The sequence below is a fragment of the Schistocerca nitens genome, chromosome 8 (assembly GCF_023898315.1).
Source record: "Schistocerca nitens isolate TAMUIC-IGC-003100 chromosome 8, iqSchNite1.1, whole genome shotgun sequence".
NCBI classification, from domain to species: Eukaryota; Metazoa; Arthropoda; class Insecta; order Orthoptera; family Acrididae; genus Schistocerca; species Schistocerca nitens.
Window position 1 is genome coordinate 398,719,274 of NC_064621.1, and position 26,942 is coordinate 398,746,215.

General features: G+C 40.5%; 1 protein-coding gene across 1 annotated transcript; it reads left to right on the top strand.

The window, feature by feature from the left end:
- The first annotated feature begins 728 nt into the window (after nt 1-728).
- On the top strand, nt 729-9,644 carry LOC126199088 (60S ribosomal protein L31). Its single transcript, XM_049935835.1, has 3 exons — nt 729-880; nt 997-1,223; nt 9,447-9,644. The coding sequence occupies exons 2-3, from the start codon at nt 1,003-1,005 to the stop codon at nt 9,595-9,597; spliced, it is 372 nt and encodes a 123-aa protein (XP_049791792.1). The 5' UTR covers nt 729-880; nt 997-1,002; the 3' UTR covers nt 9,598-9,644.
- Nucleotides 9,645-26,942: the final 17,298 nt, after the last annotated feature.

A 26,942-nucleotide genomic window follows, 5' to 3' on the forward strand; every position in this document is an offset into this window, starting at 1 on the left:
TATCCCTAGGGTTTCTCTTCTCAGCAGTTTATGTTGCAGTTTATGTTGCGAACTAAATGAAGATATCCTTTATAAATTTGGTTTTGGTAATTAATAAATTGCATTATTGCTAGTTGCTTAATGGGAACTTTCTGAACTTCCCTTTGACTCAATTAAGAAAAATAAAAAATAATTTTTTACAAGATCGCAAAATATTTTTCAGCAATGTAACTCATGACAAAAAGCGAATTGCTTAAAGATGAATTTAAAATTGTGATAGAGGCATAGTTGAAAGTAAAGGCGCTCTGCAACACAAATACATTTAAATATAATGAAAAGAGAGGCTGGTCTTATATTACAAATGTTACATGATGAAACCAAATTGTAGCTTATGGGTTACAAACTAATTTGTTGTCTATGTAATTTGTGGAACAAACGTAATTATGTGATGAATATTAGATAAGCAACACCTGTGTACTAAGATTTATGATTTACCTGCAAATACATCAGTTTCATTTCATTCATCGCATTCGACATTCTACGAAAGCCACAAGAAATCAATTTGAATTTAATTCTGATAGTGTATTCTCACAACTAAAACAATCTCTAATGTCACTATCATTTTAGGTACTGTGCGTATCGAAGAGATGTCTTGACTTTCCGTATAACGTGAACAGGCACGTATTTGACATTTCATAGCCTTCCGTTCCGCTGAAGTCTGGAGTGAGTCAACTTTTAGGTAAAATTTGTGTCGCCAGCGACATTGCGTTTCGTCGTGTTGGCAACAGTGTAGTTATTTTGTCTTTACGCGAAGCGTGGTGTGTGAGCGTGAGAGGAAGTTGTGAACGGAGAAAGAAATCCGTTAATAGTGTTGCCATCGATTTTTATTTTGGACTAATAGGTAAATATTGTTTTAGTTGTTTTCTTGGTTTTGGCTACTGTGTTAATCGTAGGCACAAAGAATGCAAAATTCTTTGTAATGCCGAGGTTTAATGAGCAATTGCATGTGTCTTGCAGCTCAACATGGTGAAGCCGAAAGGTGAGAAGAAGAAGTCGGCTATCAACGAGGTAGTCACTCGAGAATACACAGTTAATTTGCACAAACGGCTTCACGGTGTTGGTTTTAAGAAGAGAGCACCTAGAGCCATTAAGGAACTTCGAAAATTCGCTGTTAAGCAAATGGGAACCCCTGATGTGCGAATTGATACAAGATTGAATAAGCAGGTGTGGTCCAAAGGCATAAGGTACGTATTTTAAATATTATCTTGTTAGACTTTTAATTCTTACAGTTTGTTCTTACAGTTTCTTTTAAAAATGTAGATTTTCGGACTGGTTGTTGCACAAGGTTTTGTTATTCCGAAGCGTGAAGAACATGTCGAATTGTATTCCTTCTGTTCGTTGTTGAGTTATCCTTTACAGAAAATTAATCTTCTCAAAGCATGAATATGCCGATGATTGGTGTGTGTGTGTGTGTGTGTGTGTGTGTGTGTGTAATGATGGTATTTGGGGAGTGATTCTCCAGACATAACATTCAGGTGCTGTAATTCAATTAAATTTCGTACTTCGTGTTGTGTACTTTGAATGTTGGGGGCCAAATTGGGAACTTCGTGAAATCTTTTGTTCTGGCGTATTATTTGTTCAATTTATTACTTCTCTGAGACAGAAGTAACGGTGCGTTGAGCCATCACTGAAGGCTTGGATGTTTATGATGAGTATTGTTGTGTGTGCTATAATTGGGTGCTAAGGGAATTATTAAAAACACCTGTTGTTGCTTACAGTATGCAATTCATTTTCTCTAGAGTGCTGTTGTTTTCCTCCTCAATTCCATTTGAGTCATAGATTTTCAAAAGCCTCTTGTGAATGGTCAGTTGGATAGTAAACCACAAAACTATAAGCAGATCACTTGTACTAATGATAGGGTAATGCAGCTTGCAAGTTATAAATGTAACATTTGAACCATACAGTCATGGACTGCAGAAGCTTCTGGGGAAGGTCTCAGACTAGAAACAGTGGGCACTTGGTACATGAAATAGGGGCTAGCAAGTTGATTATGTATCGGGAAGCAGATATGAAGAAAATTTTGAAATCGTGTGGGCTGAGATTGAATGTCTGGATTTGTAACAATTATAAAAATGTATTGAATATAAGCACAAATTTTGTAATGACGGCTTTGGAAGAAGTATTCATTGAACTCACAAGCAATGCCGTTTCTGTTGGCATGTCAGAACTTTCCTCTTTTAATTCTACATCAAACTTTGAGATTACTGAAATTGATGGGGTCCCAGTTTTGTACAGTTTATAACTGGCCCTCTTGTAGTATCAACTTATTGTTAGTTACGTGAAGCACAAGTTGTCTTGCAGGACTGGTAACAGTTGACAATTCCGAACAATAGAAGGGCTACAGGACAGGTGTGCAGCATTATTTGTCCAGGTTAAGGTGTAATGACAGAGACAGCAATTGGCAAATTTGCTGTAGGCCTACTGCACCTGCACAGCATCTGATCTTCATGACACCATTGCTCTGTTAGTGTTGATGAAACACACATCTAGTCTGTTTCTTGTGTGGTCAGTTATATAGCTAGTTGGCAACACAGTTTCCTTAACACTGTCAGATTCCAACATTCAGAAACTAAAGTGTTGTGTTTTGTAGTTGATGTGTACCAATTTCTGTGATTAGGAAATGTCATGCTTAGAGGCACTGATATTTGAAACATCTATCAAAACCACATTTGTTCTTGGTGCAACATAACATAGTAAGTCGGAGAGGTCACGTCAGTGCATAAAGGTGTTACCATACCTTCCATCTATCTCTTTACAGTTACTAAGGTAATTAAGAAACTTTTAAAGTTGCATAGTACAAATTGTACACTCATTCATAAGTCAGGCTAGTTTCAGATAACATACACCTAGACATCATTGAAAATTCTTCTGTTTTGTTGACCACATTATCAGTATCAGCCACTGTTGCAAGTGGCCTTCCTCAGGGCTTCATGCTGAGCTGACTGCAGAGATATATATTGATTTTGGATTGTTTATGGTACTGGAGGAAGTTGTTTAAGTAATTTGATATGGTGCTTCAGGATAGGAGGCAGGGTTTCGGGTCTTGTTTATTGGTCTGTTATTCCTTGTCATTGGTGGATAAAGATATGGTTGAATGGCGTTTACATAAGGTTTGTTTGAGCAGTTACCAGACAGCGCCAGACAACAGGCTGTACTGCGCATGCGCAGCTACGATGACGTAGGCAGCCCGTGCTTGGCCATTGCTCTGCTCATACGCTTTTCGTCGCATTTCGTGGAATTTCGTGTATGGTGGGGCATCACGTGACGATGTGCAGCCCTGTGGCATGGTGTTGAGAGGACATAGTGTTCTACTTAGAGCAATTGTTTTATCATATCCCACCCAGATAAAGGATGCAAATAAGGAAGCAGTTCCTGGCAAAATATCATTTCAAAATTAGACTCTACAGCTCAAAGTACCATAACATTTTGCTGTGGGGTGACTGACAGATTCATACTCTGCAATGTTGTTATGTAGCATTTCCAGCAGGTTTACATCTACGCAGCACTGCAAAAAGGGAAATACGGAAGCGTCCGATCCCGCCCGTCGGCTTTGACCCATGACGTCACAAATATGGCGGAAACAAAAACAAACACACACACTTTCCACAAGAAGCCTAATGACACTAACGGGACAAGCGCGGGAAATGGGGTGTTTTGGGTGGGCGGCAAACTAAATATAAACAAATTTAGACGCCTTGCGTAGCTACAACGTGTAAGTGAAGACAGCCATGCATGAATACCCACCCACCTCCCCAAGGGTCGTAACCCCTGCAACCCATAGAAGATAAAGATGCTTCAGTAGCTGATTAGTGTTTTTTGTCTTTAAAAAAAAAATCTCATGGGATAGAACGAACAGATCAGAGAGATAAATATAATAAACTAAAACAGAAATTGGAGGAAACAGATAATTAAAATAAGTAATAAGTGTTTTTAAATTTTAAAAAAATCTCATGAGATAGAACGAACAGATCAGAAAAGTAAATAAAATAAGATAAAACAGAACTGGAGACAGCCACACTCAAACCAAATGCGCCGCCATGACGTCACACACAACACCCTTACGTCACGGGTCAAAGCCGACGCGTGGGATCGGACGCTTCTGTCGACCCTCAAAAAGCTAGTAGGATGGAATACAAATTTCTAGCAAAAATAAGTAAATGAAACAGTTTCTTGTGTAGCTTAACACCGGAATAAAGGACAATAAATTTCATGACTACTTCAAAATGTGTAAAAAAAATTAACAAGGTTGCCTGTGAGGCAAAGAATCTGCAACTGATGGTTTATATTCTACTCAAGGTATAAATATGAAGCCATGTGGGGAGTTAAAACGATAAAACACGGTATGCTGCCAGTCTACATTTTAGCATAGAATGGCATTCTATAAATTTAAGACGTAAACACAAATTAAGAAGTAACTTAAGGCCTAGAGGAAGTACTAGAGAAGTGCCGTGTGATCGAAAAACACTTTCACAGAAGGCAGATTTGTAAAATTCTGCTACAGCTGTCATTATATTTGAAACAAAATAGCATTAAGAGATCTTAGTGTCATAAAAGGAACAGGACATCAGAGACTACTCCAACGGCATCGGAATTTCGTAAACCGTACTAAAATGCTTCATTCTGCTCCAATTACACTTTTCTATGTCTAGATGCACTCGGAAGTACCTGATATTCAGCTTTTCTATGTGGTTTTTGTGATACCAATTTTCTTGGAGGTACAGTACTGTATTCTCATGTTTGGTTCTTTATTATGGTATAAAGTCATTCTTCCCAGAAAATGAAAATTTACACTTGAAATTGAAAGTAGACAATAGTGCGGAATGGAACACTTTGTTTCAAATAAACTAACTGCCTCAGCGGAAGAAAGTAATAGAAGCAAATTTCTCTACAAAACTGTCAGAAATAGCTTCATTAAGACATTAATGGGTGATTGCTAATAACGTGGAAATAATATAAAATCAGAAAATTGAAACTACTAACTTTTTTTGGTCTTTCATGGTTATGAGAATGTATAATAATTCACTTGATGGCTCCCGGCCACAGAAATCTGTTTTGTTTCCATTTGATGTGGGAGCTGTAAACGAAGAGACCAGCAATATCATGAAACATACACACGGGTCACATGGAGGACGACTCCCCCACTATAACTCAGCTTGCTCTGCGCATGAGCGAATCTGGCAGCTTGGGTTTGCCGGAAAAATTTTTCCGGGTAGCATCTGGCTACTTGCTGCTACTGCTCTTGCTGCTACTGCTCATACAGCAAACAGCCACGCTTCAAGTAGCCAGAAGTGGGGGGAAGGCACTGCTCATAAGCGAATTCAGCTCTGCGCCTGTGCACGAGCCCGCCGGCAACTGCTCATATGAACCTATTATTTCTTGCCATTGGTGGAAACAGGTGAACTGGAAGCTGGCAGTAACTGTGATGTTGCGCTGTTTACTTCACATGGGGGCTGCAGTGTGCCTGCGCTCTGTGTACATATGACCACTGTGGTATCCCTGTCGTAGTACTGTCATTGCAGGCAGCCAAGGTGCTGCGAGCCTATACCCGTCTTCTCCTCATGTTGAGGGGGTCGCTTTGCTATTTGTATCACACTGTAATCTTCCTCCTCATTGTAAATGGCTGTTTGGCAAGTATGTGAACTTCATGGAATATTACCTCTTTATCGCACGCATCATGGTGTTCCACCACTGATGATCTGTTACATTACCCTTGTTGGCTATATCTTCAATGCTCCGCAGTTCATGTGCTGATGGGCCGCCCTGTCTAGCCCACATAAACCAGTCCACATTTGCAACTGATATCATAGACTCCTGTGGTGTGTAGCTTGTCAACTGCATATTTCATTGAGTTTAAAACATTTTATTTTGTTATTGCTCTGGAAGATTGACTTAATGCCAGCTCAGTGGAGAATTTTGCTCACACGTCAGTGACCCCATGTACTTACCATAATAGGGCTATGTTCCATGCTTCTTTCTGCTCTTCCCTCTCGCCTTTATCCCTTGTTGTCATAATATTTTTGTCTATCACATTGTTGCCGTAACCATTGGCTCTAGAAATGGATTTCAGGTTTCGTAGTTCCGCCTTCTGGTGTTAATTATTGATAAGCACAATAATTAATGCTTGCTTTGCTAATAACATTGAAATCAGGTCGGAGGATTATGAGGAGTCACTGTAACAATCGGTGTTACTTTAGAGATGAACGTATTCAAATTCACTCGACAGCTCAAGTCAAAAGATCAGATTTTTCGTTATTTGTTTACTGAGTTGTGTCTCTCTGTAGTGCATTTAGTGTTGTGGCCTTTTCTCTGTGGAAATGCTGGAAGAATTTCCTCTGACTAGTCCTGATGATCCATTGGCCAGTCAGAAATGACCCAAGTAGAAACTCTTGATCAAATACAGTGAAACGATCCTGGCTTGTCTGTTTATGGGCTCAAAGCCACAATGCAGATCATTTCTGGAATTAATGAACATTTCTAGAGGTGAAATGTTTGTCATACTGTCATTAATAGGAAATATGGAAGCGTCCGATCCCGCCCGTCTGCTTTGACCCATGACGTCACAAATATGGCGGAAACAAAAACACACACACACACACACACACACTTTCCACAAGAAGCCTAATGACACTAACGGGACAAGCATGGGAAATGGGGTGTTTTGGGTGGGGGGCAAACTAAATATAAACAAATTTAGACGCCTTGCGTAGCTACAACGTGTAAGTGAAGACAGCCATGCATGAATACCCACCCACCTCCCCAGGGGTCGTAACCCCTGCAACCCATAGAAGATAAAGATGCTTCAGTAGCTGATTAGTGTTTTTTGTCTTAAAAAAAAAAATCTCACGGGATAGAACGAACAGATTAGAAAGATAAATATAATAAACTAAAACAGAAATTGGAGGAAACAGGTAATTAAAATAAGTAATAAGTGTTTTTAAATTAAAAAAAAAAAATCTCACGAGATAGAACGAACAGATCAGAAAAGTAAATAAAATAAGATAAAACAGAACTGGAGACAGCCACACTCAAACCAAACTCTGCGCCGTCATGACCCGTCACACACGACAACACCCTTACGTCACGGGTCAAAGCAGACGCGTGGGATCGGACGCTTCTGTCGACCCCATTAATATTATATAACATTTTGTGCTTGTGCCTGAAGGCTTTTCTGGGAAATAAATTAACGGTTTGGTAGACATGACAATGGGTTCTGTAAGCATGTCATGGGAAACAACAGACATAAAGTGCACTTATGGGGCACTCTCCTGTTGCATGCTGGTGTTGGCAATTTATCATTGTTTGTAGCCAATCAGGTGACATTTCATGGTAGCAAATAAGAATTGTTCAATCTTAGTCTTTATTGCCACAAATATTAGGTGGTTTTTGTCCCAAATGTCATGATTTCCAAGGTTGTTGTTAGGGCGGGACCTAATAACTAGCTAGCTTTATTTAGGGATTGTAGGAAATTACAGATGAGCAATGTGACTGGCAACTCATTACGCTTGTGATTCATTGTGTTCATTTCACATTGTCCATTATGCGAACTGTCACCACCAGAGCATGCAGCGGAAGAGCCGTAGTATAAATGTACACTCAGTGATCAAAAGTACTCGGACACCCCCTAAAACTTGTGTCCTTCATATTAAGTGCATTGTGTTGCCACCTACTGGCAGGTACTCCATATCAGTGACCTCAGTCATCATTAGACATAGTAAGGAAGCAGAATGGGGCGCACCGCGGAACTCACTGACTTCAAATGTGGTCAGGTGATTGGGTGTCACTTGTGCCATATGTCTTTACATGTGATTTCCACACTCCTAAACATCACTAGGTCTACTGTTACCGACGTGATAGTGAAATGGAAACGTCACGGGACACGGACAGCACAAAAGTGTACAGGCTATCCTCATCTGTTGACTGACTGAGACCAACAGTTGAAGAGGGTCATAATGTGTAATTGGCAGACATCTATCCAGACCACCACACAGGAACTCCAGACTGCATCAGCATCCACTGCAAGTGCTATGACAGTTAGGCACGTGGTGAGAAAACTTGGATTTCATGGTCGAGCGGCTGCTCATAAGCCACACAATCATGCTGGTAAATGCCAAACGACGCCTCACTTGGTGTAAGGAGCATAAACATTGGACGATTGAATAGCGGGAAAATGTTGTGTGGAATGATGAATCACGGTACACAATGTGGCAATCCGATGCAGGGTGTGGGTGTGGCTAATGGCCGGTGAACATCTTCTATCAGCATGTGTAGTGCCAGCAGTAAAATTTGAAAGCGGTGGTGTTATGATGTGGTCATGTTTTTCATGGAGGGGGCTTGCAGCCCTTGTTGTTTTGCATGGCACTATCACAGAACAGGCCTACACTGACATTTTAAGCACCTTCTTGCTCCCCACTGTTGAAGAGCAGTTTGGGGATGGCGACTGCATCTTTCAACATGGTTGAGCACCTGTTCATAATGCACAGCCTGTGGCGGAGGGGTTACACGACCATAACATATCTGTAATGGACCGGACTGCACAGAGTCCTGACCTGAATGCTATAGAACACCTTTGGGATGCTGACTTCGTGCCAGCCCTTACTGACGGACATCGATACGTCTCCTCAGTGCAGCACTCTGTGAAGAATGGGCTGCCATTCCCCAAGAAACCTTCCAGCACCTGACTGAACATACGCCTGCGAGAGTGGAAGCTGTCATCAAGGCTAAGGGTGGCCCCAGACCATATTGAATTCCAGCATTATCGATGGAGGGTGCCATGAACTTGTAACTCATTTTCAGCCACATGTCCGGATACTTTTGATAACATAGTGTAGCAATTATACTCGCTCTGAATATTTATGGAATCCAGGAGATTGTAGATAGCAGACTCCATACATAACTTCTTGACTTTAAAAGTTGACTGTCAGTTGTTAGGAAAAAAAATACATGTTTAAGAAATATTCAGGCATACATGATATTGAAGACCCCACGGCAAGGTTGGTTCTTCCTGGGGAGAAATACTCATAAACAGAAATAATACATAGGTTTGGAACATTCTTTACATTTTGTTTAAAATACGTGTTAGTGTGTATGTAAAAAGATATTGATAGCTGTAAAAATGGTTTGTTTTAAAAATTGTCACAAATGGTGAATATTTTGTAGATTAAATCCAACACTAGTAAAGAATGTTGACTTTCACACACGTGCTCAGTGTGTGCTGGGAATGTCACCAACAATCTAAAAATGCTGTGGTATCTCTGTTTTCCTAGATAAATGAATTAAAAAGTTATGGCATTATTTATGTTTAATTTTCAGTTTAAGTATTTTACAGTAATATTTGAAATATTTTAAGTGGAAAAGCTTAGTTTAATATCTGCTTGATATTTATTAAAATAATGAAATTGCTTTTACAGGAATGTTCCATTCCGCATGCGGGTTAGACTGTCGCGACGGCGGAATGATGATGAAGATTCACCAAATAAGTTGTACACTTTAGTTACTTTTGTACCTGTTCCATCCTTCAAGGGACTACAAACAGAAAATGTTGATGCCAGTCAAGAATAATTTGGTTGGAAGTTATAAAATATTTGTATATTAAAATAACTCTGAAACTCCAGTGTTTCATTTCAAAATATGCCCCACAGAAAACCCTATAACAGCTTCATTTCATATTATCATTTATCGTTGTAGTGGTACATGACTCATTGGGTATGTTGTCAATGCGGTATGTAAAATTTACTTGAGAAATAGGTTGATGAACATTTTTAGTTTTTTCAATTTTCTTAATTTGGTGGAAGGCTGTTACTAACAAAATGGATTGTACTTAAAAGTAGTTTGATTTTGTTAAAGTGAAATAGACCCACATGATTGGACATATTAAACTTCAGAATAGAAAAAGTGATGGTCAGGAAGTGTGACTCGTATGTTGTTGATGTCACATCAAGGAGCCAGTAGTAGAATTGTAGGTAATCTGAAAGTATCAAGGTAAAATGTGTTGTTTTAGCAAGAAGTTCCTGTCTTTCTAATTAAGAGCTTTGTTGGTGTAGTACAGATGGTTATCTGGTAGTCCTGTTGTCATGTAGTTGCTCTGTGCATAATGTAAATAAATTCTATGCGGTAGAGATTGTTGAGCAATTTGGAAAGCAAAGGAAGAGTGGAAGATATAGTTGGGTGTGAATCTGAAAGGTCTTAACAATTTTCATTCAGGGTCTGTATGGAGAAAATATAATGGACATATGTTACTGTGCCTTACAAAAAGGCTTGTGAGTTATTGGTAAAAGAATTGCAAATGATTTTACATATATGCAATTGTGGGGTTATACATGCCACAATTAAGCTCATTTGTGGGAACTGGTTATTTTAGACTCAATTTTGGAGGAGAGGGGTTTCAGTACGCATCCGTTTGAACAAAGTTGCAGTTGGAAAACAGTAGACAGCCAATAAAATAGAGAAGTGTTCAAATATGGAACTTACAGATTAATGTGGTGGTACAACTCTTGATACACGAGACATTACAAAGTCGATCACAAATTTATTTTTAAAAGTAGTGCAACATGTATTTGAAGTAATATCGTCTAGTGTATTTGGCTAGTAGCTGAGATATCACATGGATCTTAAAAGACTTGAATAGCTACTTGTTTTTCAATGTAAAGTCAAACTAAGATACTTCCTTCACTGTGGATACTTCGGATTCACTGATCTGAACCAATAATTTTGCTTTCCTTCTTTTGTAAAGTGTGTGGAAAAAGTTGTTAGGTGATGGCTTGATTTGTGGAGAGTGAAGAGTACTGTGAACCATATGAAAGTAAGAATTATTATATTTAAATTGCAGCCAATGGGTATTCACATTTACACATGAAAAATTACGTTTCCTTGCTGCTCATTGTTTTAATGGAGGGTAGTTAACTTCAGAGATATTGTCTGTAGTGTAATATGAGGTCTGTGAAAGGTTGTTTTGCTTTGTTTGGTTGTGAACTCAACAAAGCCAGTGAATATATCAGAAGTTCTTAAATTGTCTGTCTTTCAGAAGTACATTAAGAGGTCATGTAAGACTTCTGGCTAGTTGCTATTATGTGGACATGTTAAAGCAGATAGCTTGTATTGATAACTCGGCTACCCATTAGCTGTTCAGCACTGACTGCTCCAGGTTGCTGGCTGCTTTATTCTCAAGTAGTTCGCACATTGGAAGCTGTGATAAGCATAAATTGGCACTAGCCACTGTAGTTTATAACAGAAATACTGTAATTTAAATGTCGGTCTGTGTTGTCATTCAGTTGGAGGAACACAGTACCAAGTTGTTGACAGTGAACAGTGTGGTTTGAAACAATGGTATAAACTTTGATACAGGAGTATTAAAATAGAAAACTTTTCAGGGCAATTCTAATCTACCTTGGCTACATGAAAACATCACAAATACATGAAATGTGTTCGCTGTTGTAAATATGGACAATCATCTGTACAATGGAGTGATGATGAAAATTTGTGCGGGACCGTGACTTTCCGCTTATCGTAAGCGGTCACCTTACCATTAGGCTATCTGTGCATGCTTCATGACCAGACACAAATTCCCATATGTTGCCAACCATGTGTCTACAACCTGCACTCATATATCCATTATGTATATTCTCGTTCAGGGAAGAAATTTTTATTGAAAGTTGCTTGCCCAGTGTTGGTAGATAAATACAGTATTGTGCCTGTTACATTCAGAAATACTATGCAGTGTTCCTTCAGACAGGGCATGCATGTCTGAAGGAATGACGCATGATACTTCTGGACAACACAGATTTGGTAGTCTGATATAAATCACAAATAGTTCTCGAAAAACTTAACGTGGTCAGTCATCTCATCTACATACAGCATTGCCACTGAAAATTAGACATCTGTATTTTTAGTGTAGAATATGATGGTGTATTCCAGAAGAAAATGTGGTATGACTAATTTAAAAAACTAAACATTAAAGAAAAGTTCAAGAAAAATATTTTGTCGCTTTAAGCTTTGGGAAAAACGCTAATATTTTGACTGACAAAATTCTGAACATTATCAAAGTTAATAGATGCATGTGATTAATGTTTTAGTGTAAAAGCAAAAAGTATTCGAACAAAAAATTAAATACTGTAAAGAGGGATGTGAATTTTTTTCACCTTCGTAACAAAAAATGTTAATAAATTTGCATTCTGACCTTGTAGAAGTATCCAGCTAGAAAGTTAAGAAAATTAGTTTTTGTGAAATTTGAGACATTAATGTATTGTTGTCTAAGAATGTGTTTTGTTTTTGAGAATCTCTGTACCTGGCAGTGCATGAACACTTGCATGTTACTGGCAGTGTTCTTGTTCCATTGTCTCACCTTAGTAAATTTGAGAATATTTCCTACCTCCTGGAAGGCTTTCATCACTGCACCTGATACTCAAAACACTGGTATGAGGTCTGTTCAAAAAATTCCAGAACTTTCGTAATTTCATGCCAGGGCTGCGTTGGAGCAAAATGTGCTTGGCATCCCTGCAAACACCTGTGTTTAATGGGTAACTGCTAGAACTTTCATTGTTGTAGGGCTGTTACTTGTTATTCAGTGCTGTATTTAGTAAACTGTTGTCGCACAGTTTGCAAATTTCGAGGTGGCAGAGATGGGGGTAATGTATCTGCATTAAATTTTGTGTGAAACTCAAGAAAACCTTCAGAGACACCAAATGATGAAGTTAGCCTGTTGTGATTAGTCCTTAAGCCATCCTTGGTGTTATGAACGGTTAAAAATGGCTAGATGGAAGTTAAAGATGACCATAATTCAGGGTGTTTTTTGACATTTACCAATAACTCCATGTCAGAAACATCAGCGAAATTTTGTATGCCGAAGGAAGACTGACTGACTCAAAGAATGCAGCATTTCAGTGGGATCATGTCATGAAATCCTGACACAGCATTTTGGAATGCATCATGTTGCTGTCAAGTTCGTCCCATGGCTCATAAGTCAAGATCTGAAAGCTATTCGCCTCACAATCTGTGAGGAGCAGAGGGCCACAAATGAAAACGAGATGTTGCTTAAGAGCATCATAACTGGTGATGAAAGTCTATGGGCATGTTGTTGACCGAGGTTCAGCCTTCACAATAGGTTGGGGAAAGTTCTCAAAGACCAAAAGAAAAAAAGAGCTTGTAAGGTCAGGTTAGATGACAAAGCCATGCTGGTAGTTTATTTTGGCTTTGAAGGATTAGTTCATGAATTCAAGCCACAGGGGCAAACTGTTAATCGATGGTACTATTAGGACATGTTATGATGCTTGTGAGAAGCAAACCACCTCGAATGTGGCAAGGCAATTCATGGCTCTGGCACGACGATAATGTACTGCACATTCATCCCTGTTGGTGGGTGACTATTGCACAAAAAATGAAATCTGTGTGCTGCCTCATTCTCTCCAGACATGGCCCCTGCGAACTTTTATTTCCAAACTTGAAAACCCTGTTCGTAGGATGAAGATTTGCAACAGTAGATGAGATAAAAGAAAATTTGCAGACGGTGCTTTGTTCGATCCAGCGAGAGGCACACCGTGACTGCTCCCAGAAATGGAAACGGCACTGGGAGCGGAGAAGAGGAGAATATTTTGATGGAGACTATGCACGATAAGTAAAAGGTAAGCACAGAAAAAAATTTGTGGACAAAGGTCTAGAATTTTTTAAACAGATCTCGTATTATACAAAAGTACATAAGAAGCTTTTCCCCAGTTTGCTACACGTGTTTTATGCTTAATCCTCTTTTGTAACATGGTCAAGAACTTCATGTGTAAGACATTAATCATCGGTAAGCTTGAAAATTGTTCCTTTCTGCTGTCTTGCTTTTCACTTGAGCCCTTGTTCCTTTCTGCTGTCTCCCTTTTCACTTGAGCCCTTATCAACTTAGTAGGATATACTGGCAATGGTATGACACATGTCGCACAATTACATGGACAATTTCGTTTGCATTGTAGTTCATATCATAGACTTTTTCACACCTCTTATTTCTGGTTTGGGTAAAAGTTCATCTCCATTTTCAGCAGGGGGAAACAGAACACCCGTCTGCTAAAACCAGTCCACTTTATTCCAGTTTTAAGAGTCAATTTACATTGAATGGTAATTGGTATTGACCACTACAGTAACTTGGGCTGTTTTTCTATGAGCAAAACAGATTAATGGCTCAATTCATTTTCAAATGATGATAGATTCAACGGAATAAAAGTTTTGCTCATGGTGCAAAACCAGTATTTTGGAATTGAGTGTGGCCCACAAAGAGCCTATATGTATGTACTTTCAGCTCACTATTTCCTTTCTTGTTCCATAAAAATTTGCGTGTGTTGTTGCATTTCCTGAAATTGAAACAAGTGTCTTCTAGAAGGTGAAGAATGGACATTTGAGAGGCCCCATACTCAATTTTGTGTTTCTATTGGGGTTGGGCGTCCCTGGTCTTAAGAGATTCTCCTCTATTGTAGTATTCTAACACGGTCCTGTGGGCCATTAATATATTAAAATTGCTAGTTTGAGTTAATTTACTTCTCCATTTTCTCTTGTGGTGAATGAAAAAGTCAGCTTTCACATCTAAAAGTCAGAAAATTACTGTTGAGACCTTACATGCTTCTGTCTTTAGTTTTTGTGCTTGGCTGAAGTTGATATTCTGTCTCCCTGCCACCGTTGAATAAGCAGCTGCCAGCAGCAAGTCGTATACTCCTAGCTTACTTATTTGTTACATAGTTTAATTCTTAATTTCTTTTGCGTGTTTTTGGGTACTTGCATTGTTTAATTCATAAATTTCGGCCGTATTATAGTATTTGAGAGTTGTAGCATCGTGCTTTAGTACCTGAACTGTGTAAATTCGCGTAGTTGTCTGTCTTCTGTTTTTGTTTTGAACGGCCAGTGTCGGTTGGTCACAGCCAGTGTGTTCCCTGCCGTCTGAGCTCTCAGTTGGTGCACATCGACAGCGCAGAAAGATACGTATATAGCTTCTTTTCTGTGTTTACTTCGTAGATTCTTACTTAAATTTCGTGAGAGTTTCATATAGGAGGTGTAATTTCGAGTTTTAGTTACTGTAATCGTAAATTCAGGCAGATTGTAGCGCAGTCGTTAGGCATTTGTACAGGTTAGTTCATACATTCTTTGCATGTTTCCCTTGCGTTATGCGTTCTTTAGGCACTCGTGTTTCAGTAACTGTTGTTCAACATCGATTAGAATGGACAGGGACTGTGATTGCTGTGTTCGGATGAGGGCTGAGTTGGCATCCCTTCGCTCACAGCTGCAGGCGGCGCTGACTTCGGTCGCGCAGCTTGAGGCTGTTGCCAATGGGCACCACTGTGGGGAACCGGACTTAGGTATCACGGGGATGTCAACCTCGTCCTGTCTGTCCCCGGATCGGTCTGCCGCTGTGGTTGCCCCGGTTGCTGCCCGCAGTGGGGCTGAGCCCTCGCCTGTGATTGATTGGGAGGTCGTTCCAAGGCGTGGCAGGCAGCGAAAGACGTCCCCGGAGGCTGATCAGAAAGCCTCCCCGGTGCGTCTGACAAACAGGTTTCAGGTACTGTCTCTGACTGAGCCAGATGCAGCTGCCTGCCCTGTTTCAGAGGATGATTCTCCGCCTTCAAGGTGCGGGCAATCGCAGAGGGTGGGCTTATTGGTAGTTGGGAGCTCCAATGTAAGGCACGTAATGGGGCCCCTTAGGGATATGGCAGCTAAGGAGGGGAAGAAATCCAGTGTGCACTCAATGTGCATTCCGGGTGGAGTCATTCCTGATTTGGAAAGGGTCCTTCCGGATGCCATGAAGAGCACAGGGTGCGGCCAGCTGCAGGTGGTGGCACATGTCTGCACTAATGACGTGTGTCGCTTTGGATCTGAGGAAATTCTCTCTGGATTCCAGCGGCTATCTGATTTGGTGAAGGCTGCTGGTCTTGCTTACGAGGTGAAGGCAGAGCTCACTATCTGCAGCGTTGACAGAACCGACTGCGGACCTTTGGTGCAGAGCCGGATGGAGGGTCTGAATCAGAGGCTCCGACGGTTTTGCGACCGTGTTGGCTGCAGATTCCTTGACTTGCGCCATAGGGTGGTGGGGTTTCGTCTTCTGCTGAAGAGGTCAGGAGTTAACTACACTCAGCTGGCAGCTACACGGGTAGCGGAGGCTGTGTGGCGTGGACTGGGCGGTTTTTTGGTTAGAAGGCCTCGGGAAAGTACGGGGTGGGCTGCAATCTCAAAGGGTGCATGGCAAATACAGGACGTGCTTGGATCAAGGAACAGTCGGAATTGTAGTTGTAAATTGTTGTAGTTGTGCTGGGAAAGTCCCTGAGCTTCAAGCGCTAATAGAAAGCACAGAAGCTAAAATTGTTATAGGTACAGAAAGCTGGCTAAAGCCTGAAATAAGTTCTGCAGAAATTTTTACAAAGTCTCAGACGGTGATCAGGAAAGATAGATTAGGCAGAATTGGTGGTGTAGTGGTTTATCTTGTAGTGAAGTCGAAGTAGATACACCGTGCGAATTGGTATGGGTGGAGGTTATACTTAACAGCCGAACTAAGTTAATAATTGGCTCCTTCTACCGACCCCCAGACTCGGATGAACAGTTCAGAGAAAATTTGAGTCTCGTAACAAATAAATACCCCTCTCATACGGTTATAGTTGGTGGGGACTTCAACCTTCCCTCGATATGTTGGCAAAAATACTTGTTCAAAACCGCTGGTAGGCAGAAAACATCTTCCGAGATTGTCCTAAATGCTTTCTCCGAAAATTATTTCGAGCAGTTAGTCCACGAACCCACGCGAATTGTAAATGGTTGCGAAAACACACTTGACCTCTTAGCCACAAACAATCCGGAGCTGATAGAGAGCATCATGACTGATGCAGGGATTAGTGATCACAAGGTTGTTGTAGCTAGGCTCAATACCGTTTCTTCCAAATCCACCAGAAACAAACACAAAATAATTGTATTTAAAAAAAGCGGATAAAGTGTCACTAGAAGCCTTCCTAAGAGACAATCTCCATTCCTTCCGAACTGACTATGGAAATGTAGACGAGATGTGGCTCAAATTCAAAGATATAGTAGCAACAGCAATTTAGAGATTCATACCTCATAAACTGGTAAGAGATGGAACTGATCCCCCATGGTACACAAAACAGGTCCGAACGCTGTTGCAGAGGCAACGGAAAAAGCATGCAAAGTTCAGAAGAACGCGAAATCCCGAAGATTGGCTAAAATTTACAGACGCGCGAAATTCGGCACTGACTTCAATGCGAGATGCCTTTAATAGGTTCCACAATGAAACATTGTCTCAAAATTTGGTAGAAAATCCGAAGAAATTCTGGTCGTATGTAAAGTACACAAGCGGCAAGACGCAGTCAATACCTTCGCTGCGCAGTGCTGATGGTACTGTTACCGACGACTCTGCCGCTAAAGTGGAGTTATTGAACGCAGTTTTCCGAAATTCCTTCACCAGGGAAGACGAATGGAATATTCCAGAATTTGAAACACGAACAACTGCTAGCATGAGTTTCTTAGAAGTATATACCTTAGGGGTTGCGAAGCAACTCAAATCGCTTGATACGGGCAAGTCTTCAGGTCCAGATTGTATACCGATTAGGTTCCTTTCAGATTACACTGATACAATAGCTCCCTACTTAGCAATCATATACAGCCGCTTGCTCACCAATAGATCTGTACCTACAGATTGGAAAATTGCGCAGGTCGCTCCAGTGTTTAAGAAGGGTAGTAGGAGTAATCCATCGAACTACAGACCTATATCATTGACGTCGGTTTGTAGTAGGGTTTTGGAGCATATACTGTATTCAAACATTATGAATCACCTCGAAGGGAATGATCTATTGATACGTGATCAGCATGGTTTCAGAAAAAATCGTTCTTGTGCAACGCAGCTAGCTCTTTATTCGCACGAAGTAATGGCCGCTATCGACAGGGGATCTCAAGTTGATTCCGTATTTCTAGATTTCCGGAAAGCTTTTGACACCGTTCCTCACAAGCGACTTCTAATCAAGCTGCGGGCCTATAGGGTATTGTCTCAGTTGTGCAACTGGATTCGTGATTTCCTGTCAGGAAGGTCGCAGTTCGTAGTAATAGACGGCAAATCATAGAGTAAAACTGAAGTGATATCAGGTGTTCCCCAGGGAAGCGTCCTGGGACCTCTGCTGTTCGTGATCTATATAAATGACCTGGGTGACAATCTGAGCAGTTCTCTTAGGTTGTTTGCAGATGTTGCTGTAATTTACCGTCTAGTAAGGTCATCCGAAGACCAGTATCAGTTGCAAAGCGATTTAGAAAAGATTGCTGTATGGTGTGGCAGGTGGCAGTTGACGCTAAATAACGAAAAGTGTGAGGTGGTCCACATGAGTTCCAAAAGAAATCCATTGGAATTCGATTACTCGATAAATAGTACAATTCTCAAGGCTGTCAATTCAACTAAGTGCCTGGGTGTTAAAATTATGAACAACTTCAGTTGGAAAGACCACATAGATAATATTGTGGGGAAGGCGAGCCAAAGGTTGCGTTTCATTGGCAGGACACTTAGAAGATGCAACAAGTCCACTAAAGAGACAGCTTACACTACACTCGTTCATCCTCTGTTAGAATATTGCTGCGCGGTGTGGGATCCTTACCAGGTGGGATTGATGGAGGACATCGAAAGGGTGCAAAAAAGGGCAGCTCGTTTTGTATTATCACGTAATAGGGGAGAGAGTGTGGCAGATACGCGAGTTGGGATGGAAGTCATTAAAGCAAAGACGTTTTTCTGCGCGGCGAGATCTATTTACGAAATTTCAGTCACGAACTTTCTCTTCCGAATGCGAAAATATTTTGTTGAGCCCAACCTACATAGGTAGGAATGATCATGAAAATAAAATAAGAAATCAGACCTCGAACAGAAAGGTTTAGGTGTTCGTTGCACACTGTTCGGTAGTGGAATGGTAGAGAGATAGTATGAGTGTGGTTCGATGAACCCTCTGCCAAGCACTTATATGTGAATTGCAGAGTAATCATGTAGATGTAGCTGCTGTTTCATGAGCAGGTTTGTTGAAAACTTTTAAGAAATTATATATTACATATTAAGTTTCCCACAGTCCTTTTGCTCTGAGCACACACGAAGATTACAAGGCTGGTCTGATAAGTCTGGTAAGTTTCCATGAAAGAAGGAAACCTTGTTGTGTCTTAATAGTTGGTAAGCTTGAGTGTTCCAAGGATCGTATACATAATATCAGCAATGTACAGTGCACAGTTCATTTTTGACCATTGTCTGATTTGGTCAGTGTGTTGATCACCATTGAAAATGGAGAAAATGGTTTCATGCTGTTATCAAATATTTTTATGTGAAGTGTTGGACTCCTGCACAAATCAAAACAATTGGATGTTCACGCAGTTCTGCACCATCATTTAAGATCAATTGCTTTTAGATTAACGAATTTAAACATGGTCAGACAAGCATATTCTCGCTGTCCAATTGAGATCACCACAAGGAAACTATTGACAGACTGTAATTTGGTTGTGCAAGTCTGTGGAATAAAAATTTGTGGGACTGCAGAGACTGGGCATCTCATTTGACAAAGTGTTAAATATCCAGTATGGAGAATTGGCTGTGAAGTTGTGTAGCCTGCCTCAGTAAATGCACAGTCAGTGTGGCAGATTGCTAAGCAAAGAGGCCCAGGTTTGATTCCTGGGCAGGTGGGAGACTTTTCTGCCCAGAGACTGGGTGTTACATTGTACTTACTTTCATATTGTCATTACTTTTGAGATGGCGGAATGGGCACAGTCTGAAAGCCAGTAAATAATAAATTTGGGGGGGGGGGGGGGGGGGGAGTGGTGCTGAGTGCTGACTGCTCACCGTCGACTGAAAGTGCTTCTGGCATAACATTCCAACACAGTGTGGTGGTGTTTAATAACTGACTGCAAGACACTAAATACCAGTCAAAATGGTAGTCAAAACCATGGACAAAGAAGGCAAAGACCATTTTGTCAGCTGGTAAGGTGATGACCACTGTTTTTGGGATTGCCAAGGACTAATGCTTACAGATTACTTGGAAGAGGGAAGAACCTAACTTCAAGCTTCATTGTTGGAACATTTGAAACTTGGCTGGCTGAAAAAGATTGAGGTTGGTAAGCAAAAATGTGTGCTTTTTGGCTGTGCAGCTTGAGGCGCCGTGTCACAGATTGTGTGGCTCCTCCCGCTTGAGGTTTTGAGTCCTCCTTTGGGCATGGGTGTGTGTGTTGTCCTTAGTGTAAGTTAGTTTAAGTAGTGTGTAAGTCTAGGGACCGATGACCTCAGCAGTTTGGTCCCTTAAGAATCCACACGTATGTGAACATTTTTGTGCTCTTTCATCAGGATAATGCACCATCCAACTCATCAGCAATAACAGAGGCAAAAGTGTATGAAATGGGGGTTTTGAATTGGTTCCTCATCTGCTGTATTTGCCAGACTTATCCTATCCTCAAGTGGCCTCTTCCTGAACCCGAACTTTAAACTTTGGGTTGCTGGGAAGGAATTTTGGTCAGATGACGAAGTGATAGTTGCAGTCCGTGTGTGATACTACTATGCTATGCACAGAACAATGCTCTTCAGTAACACTCGTATCTGTAAGGCACAACATGTTAACAGAACAAATTGAGACTAACCACATGGAAGTAGTGAATTGTGATTACACACTAGCCTTTCTTTGGACTGGAGTTAACACTCTCTCCCCTTCTCTCCCAGACAAGGTATTAACATGAGCTTACTGCACCTTGGCTTGAGTTATTACTAATTATTGATTAAAGGGAAGTTTTATTTTGGCACTGCTCCGTCAGTCCAGCTTTCAAATACAGCTCGTGCAAGGGAGCAAAGTTTTCAGCATTATATGAAGAGTCTCGCTTTACTAATGTTTGTTCCATGTAAATTGTTAGATATGTGTAAGTGAGATGTATATAGTATAATTACGTTCTATAACTGAAATCAGTTTTTCAAATTTACTATTTTTAGATTATCAGTCAGAGAGAACAATTTAATAAATGAATCATTTGGGGTTTGTCTCAAGTTACTTACACTCCACCTTTCAGTCTAAAAAAAAGAAAACTCAGGACTCCTCAGTATTCTAAAATTATGCTTCACATGTGCCAACATAGACAACAGAGTTCGGGATGGATGTAAAAATTTCTGGGTATTGTGAAAAAATAATCACTTAAGCTGTTGCTAAACATTTTCCATGGATGCATCTGTAGCGTTAAAAAATTTCCACATTTCATCTGATCTTTTATTATGCTCTTGTAATCCATCAGTTACCATGCTAATTTTATGCCAACAATAACTGACTGCACTCTCCATTATTATGGTTTTGTGTATATGATGAGACTTTGTTAAGGCACACTGTTAGTAAATTTGTTTGTTTTGAATTTGTAGCATTACTGTGACTTTGTAACATCTTGCTACCTTTCTTCCTACTCACTTTTTAAGTTTTGTAACCGTTTTTTGCTCCTAATATTTGTTTCTGTTGTTTATGGATAGTTGACACTCAGCTTCATTGTAAGACCATTATTTTATTCAAACAGGAAAAACTTAGGAAATACTAACTTGTAAAATTTGGCATAGAAACAGATTGTTTTCTCTTCAGTTTAATTAAATGAATAATGTTAAAGTGTCATTCATTTTGATACAGTCTCAAATAGCTGGTTCTTCTTCTTCTTACATTTTCTTATATAAAATATTGATAATGGAGCTACCCCCCCCCCCCACACCCCCCCCCTAAAACAGGTGGCAAACTTCTTTTAACTCTTTCAATATAAAAGTGTTAAAGAACTGTTTTTGTCTCTGCACTAAATAACTTTCAATGGATACCACTAGGATTTAGTCATCAACTCAGTTTTGAAAAGTGCATCCTTGCTGTTCCAAGCTCTTACCGTAACCAGATCCTCACTGAAAAATTTAGAAAGCTGGAAGGCTTTCTTAAATCTACCCCTTTTCGCTTAAAAGTGTGTTTTAAATTTTTTTGCTACTCCACAGAGCCAACCATAGATTTTGGTCAAAGCGGGATGTGAGTAGAAGTAGCTGCATTCTCCTTCCAAGTAGCCCTTGTTGTTACCTTGCAGGCCAGACAGAAAGTGATGGTGGAAAATGTCTTTGCGTGTAGCCACATGACTTGTTAACATAATTAAATTGATATATGCAGATTGAAGTAACAAATGAAAACCGGTATCAAGATTGGGATTCGAACCCAGGTCCACCACTCATTGGGCAGATGCTTTAACCACTACGCCATCCTGGGACAGGATCATGAACATTTAGGTGCAACTCTTCCCAATTAGTTGTATTTAGTTTGTCGTCAGACTCCAAAATTGGCCATATGTTCCCAAATAGTGAGCAACACTGCTATGTTGGTGGCTGGGGACAGTCAGTACTACAGAGACATGTAGTAGGACACACAAAAGTTAAATGTGCTGGGCTTATTTAAGTAATAGTGTTAACATCAAACAGAATGATGGTCTCATATTTAGAAACATGACACAAAACTTGAGTGAAATGTTATTTAAATAGATGTACCATGTCCATTCTCTTCAAAAAGTGGAGTAAATGCAACATTCTCAAACAAGCATTGGTTCAGTATGGAAACACTTCCTGATTAATCAAAGTGGGTACAGAAGCATAAAGGGAACATCCTAAGAGACAGTACTAACTCCCATTATAGAAAAGTACTTCATGCAATTTCTAGTCTATTGTTGTAGGTGTGGACATCACTATACTTCTCAAAATTTGATGGATTTTTTGATGAATTTCATTAATAAACTTATCTATTGTGATGCTGCACTTAAAATGCATAAATTCTTGAAGAGAAGAGGTATCTACAACATGACCACGGGTAAACACCAAATACTCTTGCTTTGTGCCTTTAGGCAATCAGTATTTTCTAATTGATGAGTAACCAGATTATTCGACAAGACATTATTGAGCAGAAATGTATAAAATGTGTTTAGAGGTTGATCCATTTGTTTTCAAGACTAGCAATAACACAAAGACCAAAAGTAGTTGAATGTAACTGAGAATAACAGTAATATGCTTCTTCTAGTTCAACTTTTCATTCTACACTCAAAAGTTTGTAACATTGTGTCCTGTTTACCAGCAGTGGTTCATGTGTTATCAGTTGTTGATATGACTAATCATTGTGCAGAACTGAATTTAGTGTGTTTCTCAAAATCAAATTACAGTCCATTATCAGAGAGCCACTTAATAATTGCTTCCATACTTCTCAGGAGTACTGCCTGATCTGATTGTCGAAAGTCCCTGATATTTCGGCAGACAACCATTCTGCGATCATTGTTTGGTGCTGATGGGATGAAGGGCGTGTTGCAGGCTCACTGTATTTATACGTGTCAGTCCAAATTTCGAGCCCCTGGAAGCCAGTGTCTCTGCTGATTAAATTATCAGCCACACATATTTCTACTGCTTCTTTGAAAATTTGTCAATGGTAGCCAGCCCTTTTGTTTGCTGGTAATGCATTTTATGTCTATTTTCAATGTAATATTTTGCTATTGCAAACTTAGTAAAGGGCTATAGTGCTCTTATGCTATACACTGATCTTCAGTTGTGCGAACTGTGTGTCCAATATAGGCTTTTTCCACATTCACATGGAACTTCGTACATCCTAGTTTTTTTTGAGACCCAAGTTGTCTTTCACTGGCCCCCAATGAAGCTGGTATTTTGGCTGATGGGCGAAAAATTGCATTACATGGTGTTTTTAATGACAACTGCCAGTATTTCCACGAAACAGTGTGAAAGCTGTCTTCTTACATTCTTCTTCTGTATTTTTGTCTTCCGTGTTGTTCTTGGCGCTCTTGCATTGCAAAGCTGTCTGAATCTGCCAGTTTCTGTATCCATTTTTGTGGAAGGTGGATTCCAGGTGCCACAGCTCTGCAGTCAAATTTTGTTTGTCTGAGATGGATTATGTCCTGTATAATACTGTTGAGCATGTTGTTCTGTGAGTGAGTGATGATGGCAGCTGTAGGCATGGAGATACAAATCTGTACATTTTGGTTTATGGTATAGACTGTGGGCAAGCGAGCAGTTGGGCCTATGCTGAACTAGAACATAAGGAAAAGAAAGTTTGCAACCTTTTCAAATTCCATGGTAAACTCAATGTTTTCATGGATGGAATCAGGTGTTCTAAGAAATTCTGTAGTTTTTTGGGCCCATGTGGCCAAATGACATAAGTGTTATCACTATACAAAAAGAAACAAAGAAGTTTTAGTTTAGCAGCTTCCAATGGCCTGTCCTGCACACATTCACGCAAGCACAACTCTCACAGATGACCACTATCTCCGGCCACTATGGCCGGACACAGTGGTTTCCAGTATATCATCTGAGAAAAGGGTAAGCTGAGCTTCACACAAGTGATGCGCACTAAAACCATGCCGACTTGTGGAGGTAAACGTTTTGGTCTCTAGGAAATTTATTATATTTGAACTCACAATATGTTCAACACATTACGTGTCCAGAATGAGATTTTCACTCTGCAGCGGAGTGTGCGCTGATATGAAACTTCCTGGCAGATTAAAACTGTGTGCCCGACCGAGACTCGAACTCGGGACCTTTGCCTTTCGCGGGCAAGTGCTCTACCATCTGAGCTACCGAAGCACGACTCACGCCCGGTACTCACAGCTTTACTTCTGCCAGTATCTCGTCTCCTACCTTCCAAACTTTACAGAAGCTCTCCTGCGAACCTTGCAGAACTAGCACTCCACTGTATCCTTTCTTTCAGGAGTGCTAGTTCTGCAAGGTTCGCAGGAGAGCTTCTGTAAAGTTTGGAAGGTAGGAGACGAGATACTGGCAGAAGTAAAGCTCTGAGTACCGGGCGTGAGTCGTGCTTCGGTAGCTCAGATGGTAGAGCACTTGCCCGCGAAAGGCAAAGGTCCCGAGTTCGAGTCTCGGTCGGGCACACAGTTTTAATCTGCCAGGAAGTTACATTAGGTGTGTTTGTTTTGCTCAGGGCTTTGCTGGTGCAACACTTCCTAGTGCACCCGATGCGGTGGATCTGCCCTCACAGCACGATGAGTGGCAGGTGGTAATATGTTCACGTCACTTGAGGCAGAGGGCCAATGTGGAGACTGGCCGTCAGTCTGGCCCAGTTGTTTGACCCATGAGGGAACAGGTAATTGTTCTTTCAGCGGGGTCTGAGCAGGCACATGTGGACAGGGCTTTGCTAGTTATCGGAAACTTGAACATTGGGCACATTAAGAAGTGCCTTAGAAAGATAGCATTCAGAGCTGGAAAGAAAGCCAATGTGCACCACATACATATGCGGGGGGCAGCTCATCCGAGATTTGGAGGAAGCCTTGCCTGCAGCTATGATGCACACATGGTACAAGGTGCAGTTTTTTTAGACTAGTCAGTAAAGATGCTCTGATGAACATCGCCTCATGACACACAGGTAGCAAAATCAGTCCGCATTCGGAGTATAGACACAAGAACTGTCAAAATTTTATCAGTAAATTGTCAAAAGTATTCATAACCAAGTTCCGAATTTTACTGCCCTCCAGGAAAGTTCTCGCACTCAGATTATTCTAGGGATCTCGAGCAGGCTGAAACCTGAAGTGGAAAGCTCTGAAATATTTAGCGGGTCATAAAATGTATAACAAAAAAACAGATTAGACACCGTTGTTGTTGTTGTTGTTGTTGGTGGTGGTGGTGGTGGTGGTGGTGGTGACTTCATTGCAATTGACAAAAATATTGTCTCTATTCAATTCAATATTGAGTGTGACAGTGAAGTTATATGGTTGTGCGTAACAGGTCTAGGTGAAGCCAAGTTAAATTATTGGAGTTTTTGTCAGTCACCTGACTGCAGTGTGACCAATTTACAGAAAATCTACAGTCATTATTGCATAAATACATCATGCAATATGAGTTGGAAGTGACTAACCTACCGAGTAGAGACTGGGGCATTCATGGATTCACTGCAACAGGGACAGAAAGACAATCTTGCAAAGTACTTTTGAACACGTTTTCTGAAACCTGTCTTGAGCAGCTAGTTTGGCAGTCCACATGCGATGGAAGCTACAAAAACGTCGGACCTTATCGATGGTGTCAGTATAGAGATGGGGATTAGGGATAATGATATCATAGCGACTGTGGATAAGTTCAGTAAATCAATGGAGAAGGCTAGGAAAGATTTTTCTGCTAGACAGAACAGATAAGCAGTTGTTAGCATCTCACTTAATCAACTGACATTTAGTTGCCGTATGTTGGGCATGGAGGAATTACAGGCAAAGTTTAAATGGATTGTAAATTGTGCTCTGGAGAAGTATGTGCCTAGTAACTAAATTAAGGACAGAGAAGACCCATTGCAGTTTAACAACAAAATTCAGAAAGTGCCGAAGAAGCAGAGGCTGTTACTCTCTTGGTTCAAAGTAGAACATGCAAATGATGACAGGCAGAGGCTCGCAGATATTCAAAGCATCTGTAGAAAGATGTATGTGTGAACCATACAACTACCACCACCATCACACCTTAGCAAAAGATCTGGCTGAGAACCATAGAAATTTTGGTCCTACGTAAAATCACTAAGTGGGTCTAAGGCTTCCATCTAGTTACTTCCTGACTGGTCTGATGTGGCAGGAGAAGATAGCGAATCGAAAGCAGTAGTTTTAAATTTCAACGTTTAAGAAATCTTTCATGTACGAGAATCATAGAAACATACCACCATTTGACCATCGCACAGTGTCCTGTAGGGATAAACTAGGGTAAGCACCCTTTGTGTAGAGACACAAGTGAAACAGCTGAAAACAGCCACCAGGTCCAGATGGAATCCCAATACCGTACTCTATGGTATTGGCCCCTCACTTAGCTAGCGTTTATCGTGAATCTCTTGACCAAAACAAAGCCCCAAGTGATTGGGAAAAAGTGCAGGTGACTCTTGTATGTAAGAAGGATAAAAGAATGGACCCGCAAAATTGCA